Below are 4,710 nucleotides of genomic sequence, written 5' to 3'. Positions count from 1 at the left end.
ATCTGTTCTGTTTTTCCTCATATGTGTTCCTGAATGACTATTTTCTTCCCTACCCCTCTGTCACAGATCTCACGCTCCATCTGCCTCTTATGACTATTTAACCCCCCAAACCCCGTTGCTAATTAAGATTCAATTTTCCTTGTTTGATCTTCCTTATTGTTTTCTTTCTTTGGGTCTGTGGACTGTAACATGGTACCTGTATTTAATGGGTAATATCTGCTTATAAGTGAGTATATAAAGAAAGAAATTAGGGCAATGACATCCTTCACAACACACCCAAATAATACAAAATATCTTGGTGTGATTTTAACAAAGCAAGTGAAAGATCTTTATGACAAGAACTTCAAGTCTCTGAAGAAAGAATTTGAAGATCTCAGAAGATGGAAAGATCTCCCAGGCTCGTGGATTGTCAGGATTAATACAGAAAAAATGGTCAAGTAACATATAAAGGCAGACCTAACAGAATCACACCAGACTTCTCACCAGAGACTATGAAAGCCAGAAGATCCTGGAGAGATGTCATACACACCCTAAGAGAACACAAATGCCAGCCCAGGTTACTGTATCCTGCAAAACTCTCAATTAACATAGATGGAGAAACCAAGATATTCCATGACAAAACCAAATTTACACAATATCTTTCTACAAATCCAGAGCTGCAAAGGATAATAAATGGTAAAGCCCAACATAAGGAGGCAAGCTACACCCTAGAAAAATCAAGAAACTAATCGTCTTGGCAACTAAACAAAGAGAAGAAAAGCACACAAACATAACCTCACATCCAAATATGAATATAACAGGAAGCAATAATCACTATTCCTTATTATCTCTCCATATCAATGGTCTCAACTGCCCAATAAAAAGACATAGATTTAACAAACTGGATACGCAATGAGGACCCTGCATTCTGCTGCCTACAAGAAACACAACTCAGAGACAAAACAGACACTACCTCAGAGTGAAAGGCTGGAAAACAACTTTCCGAGCAAATGGTCGGAAGAAGCAAGCTGGAGTAGCCATTCTAATATGGGATAAAATCAATATTCAACTAAAAGTTATCAAAAAAGATAAGGAAGGACACTTCATATTCATCAAAGGAAAAATCCACCAAGATGAACTCTCAATCCTAAATATCTATGCTCCAAATACAAGGGCACCTACATACGTAAAAGAAACCTTACTAAAACTCAAAACACAAATTGCACCTCACACAATAATAGTAGGAGATTTCAACACCCCACTCTCATCAATGGACAGATCATGGAAACAGAAATTAAACAGAGACGTAGACAGACTAAGATAAGTCATAGGACAAAACAACAATCAACAGATTGGGAAAATATCTTTACCAATCCTACATCTGATATAGGGCTAATAAGCAAAAATAAACAAAGAACTCAAGAAGTTAGAGTTCAGAGAGCCAAATAAACCTATTAAATATGAGCTAAACAAAAAAAATATCCACTAAGGAATACTGAATGGCTGAGAAGCACCTAAAGAAATCTTCAACATCCTTAGTCATCAGGGAAATGCAAATCAAAACAACCCTGAGATTCCACCTCACACCAGTCAGAATGGCTAAGATAAAAATCTCAGGTAACATCAGATGCTGGAGAGTATGTGGAGAAAGAGAAACACTCATACATTATTGGTGGGATTGTAAATTGCTACAACCACTCTGGAAATTAGTCTGGTGGTTACTCAGAAAATTGGACATTCTATTACCTGAGGATTCAGCTATTCCTCTCCTAAGGATATACCCAAAATCTACTCCAAAATACAACAAAGACACATACTCCACTATGTTCATAGCACTCTTATTTATAATAGCCAGAAGCTGGAAAGAACCCAGATGCCCTTCAACAGAGGAATGGATTTAAAAATGTGGTACATCTACACAATGGAGTACTACTCAGCAGTCAAAAACAATGACTTCATGAAATTCATAGGCAAATGGAGTGAAGTAGAAAGTATCATCCTGAGTGAGGTAACCCAGTCACAGAAAAACACACATGATATGCACTCATTTATAAGTGTGTATTAGCCCAAATGTGCGAATTACTGAAGATGCATTCCACAGACCACAGGAAGCTTAAGAAGGTTGATCAAAATATGAATGCTTCCAGTCTTTTGTAAAAGGGGGAACAAAAATGTCCATTGGAGGGTATATGGAGGCAAAGTTTAGAGCAGAGACTGAAGTAACGGCCATCCAGAGCCTGCCCTACATGTGGCCCATACATATACATCCATCAAAACTAGATAAGATTGAGGGTGTTAAAAAGTGCATGCTGAAATTGACTGGATATAGATCTCTTCTGAGAGACACTTCCAGAGGATGTCCAATACTGAGGTGAATGCTATCAGCAAACCACTGAACTGAGAATATGACCTGCTTTGGGAGAATTAGAGGAAGGATTAAAAGAGTTTAAGGAATTTGCAACCCTATAAGAACAACAATGCCAACCATACAGAGCTTCCAGGGATTAAACCACTATCCAAAGACAGTATATGGACTGGCCCAGGGCTCCAACTTCATGTGTATCAAAGAATAGACTTGTTGGGGCACCAGTGGAAGAGAAAGCCCTTGATCCTTCTAAGGTTGGACCCAAACTGCAGGGGAATGTTGGGGGGAGCATTGGGGGGGTACACACTTATGGGGAAGTAGGAGGGAAGAGGAGGCTTATGGACAGGAAACTAAGAAAGGGAAAAACATTTGAAATGTAAAGAGATATATCCAATAAAAAAAGAGAAAATATAAATCTATTTATTCACTTTCTAACCCTATATCAGGCATTCCTCTCCTCCCAGTATCTCCTTATGCAAGTCCTCCCTCACTCCCTCAGTCTTTACATAAGTAAAAATCTTGCTCAAAATTATACATGATTTTGCAGGTTAAGCTGCTGGCAATTTTTAATAACTAAAATGTAATTTATTTGAAATGTGCTTTCATATATTTTAGTTAATAAATAGAATATGAATGAATCAGTTACACAGCACAATGCGTAATAAGAATGGTGATTGTTTAGAGTAGTATTAGATGAGTGCATCTTCCTGAATCTCCACCTCACGTTCTCTTAAATCCAGCAGTACCAGTGTTTCCATTGATTTCATTGGGAGAGTTCTTTTTCAATCTTTCTCGGAATGGCTTCAGTACTTGACAACTGCAGAAATGTCTCTAGCTCACCTGGGCTCCATATGACATTTGGAGGATATTTTTCCTTTAACTTTGTGTGAATGATCATCTGAACAGATTGAAAAGTGTAGGTTAGATATCTAATGAATATTCAGAAAAAACAAGAAGCAGATAATGCTTTCTGTGATCATTACAGACAGTCACTCTCACTATACCGTTATTATGAGAATAATATACCTCAAACTGTACAAATGAACATCCACTGTTTTATGGATCAATGTTTTGGGAAGCATATGGAAAATACTGTAGAACAGAGCTTTTCTCCATAAAACAGAGGAAAAAGAAAAGAGAAATTTCCTTCTTTATCGTTGTTATGACTACAAATAAATAGATATTGTCCTGGTTTAACTTGCTTTGACTTGCTTACCAGACTACATGTTTATAAGCCAACAACTGCCCAGATTATATCTTGCTATTTGCATACTTCATTTTCAGAAACCACAAACCTCTCACAGCTGTTTTAAAGAGATGTACTTATGAGAATAGCAGAATTAGCCAGAGACCAAACTTCAAGTACACAATGGATTTTCGGGTGCAGATTTTCAGCTTCCTGCTAATCAGTATCACAGGTAACGAGACCATGGAGTATGAGCTAAGAATCCAATGAAAATTCTTTTCCCTGGGGAATTTGAGTCTAAACTATATTTTTTTCTTTTTTCTGAATATTGGATGGTATGAAATTATTTTTGTATCTCTATGTCTCCTAACCCCGCTCCTGTCTATGTCTCTTTTTCCTAGTCAGAGTGTCCAGTGGAGAAATTGTTCTCACTCAATCTCCAACAACCATGGCTGCATCTCCGGGGGAGAAGGTCACCATCACCTGCCATGCCAGCTCCAGTGTAAGCTACATGCACTGGTACCAGCAGAAGTCAGGCGCCTCCCCCAAACTCTGGATTTATGACACATCCAAGCTGGCTTCTGGAGTCCCAAATCGCTTCAGTGGCAGTGGGTCTGGGACCTCTTATTCTCTCACAATCAGCTCCATCGAGACTGAAGATGCTGCCACTTATTACTGTCAGCAGAAGTATAGTGACCCACCCACACAGTGATACAGATTTGAACAAAAACCTTCTAACCCCTTAGGGCCCAGTAACTTCCTACTGGAGACAAAATGTGGCCAGGGCTTTGTAGTCTACACAGGGTGTACTGCATTATAATGTAATTTGCATTTTTGGATAATTGTCTCCATAATATCCCACTGTACTACAGTGCTGTTCTCAAATAATCTACTTTTCCTGTCATTATTTAGTCTCAATTTTTGTTCTGATTGTGGAAGGCAAGTGTGGCAGGCACTTCTCCTCAGCTTAGTGTATGTTTATATCCACCTTTCTCATAAATTAGGGAAAATTATGTTTTGAATTTGTTGAAGATATTTTATGGATCTTTGAGCAGGGAAACTTTTTTATATTTATATTATTCTTAAATTTTGTCTTTCCATAGTCCCAAATGTCTTGGGTCTTTTGCGCTAGAAAGGATTTCAATTTGGTATTTCTTTAGACAGGTGTATCAATTTGTTA

The 4,710-nt window shown here is 38.0% G+C and overlaps 1 gene segment (V, D, J or C); it reads left to right on the top strand.

Moving 5' to 3' along the window:
* The first annotated feature begins 3,713 nt into the window (after nt 1–3,713).
* LOC116895819 lies at nt 3,714–4,242 on the top strand. The segment is given in 2 exon segments: nt 3,714–3,762; nt 3,932–4,242. Coding segments are annotated over 2 exon segments (360 nt in total).
* The last annotated feature ends 468 nt before the right edge of the window (nt 4,243–4,710 follow it).

Source organism: Rattus rattus, chromosome 3 (assembly GCF_011064425.1).
Source record: "Rattus rattus isolate New Zealand chromosome 3, Rrattus_CSIRO_v1, whole genome shotgun sequence".
Taxonomy (NCBI): domain Eukaryota; kingdom Metazoa; phylum Chordata; class Mammalia; order Rodentia; family Muridae; genus Rattus; species Rattus rattus.
Note: the sequence above shows the minus strand (reverse complement) of the source record. Positions and strands in the feature narration are given on the sequence as shown.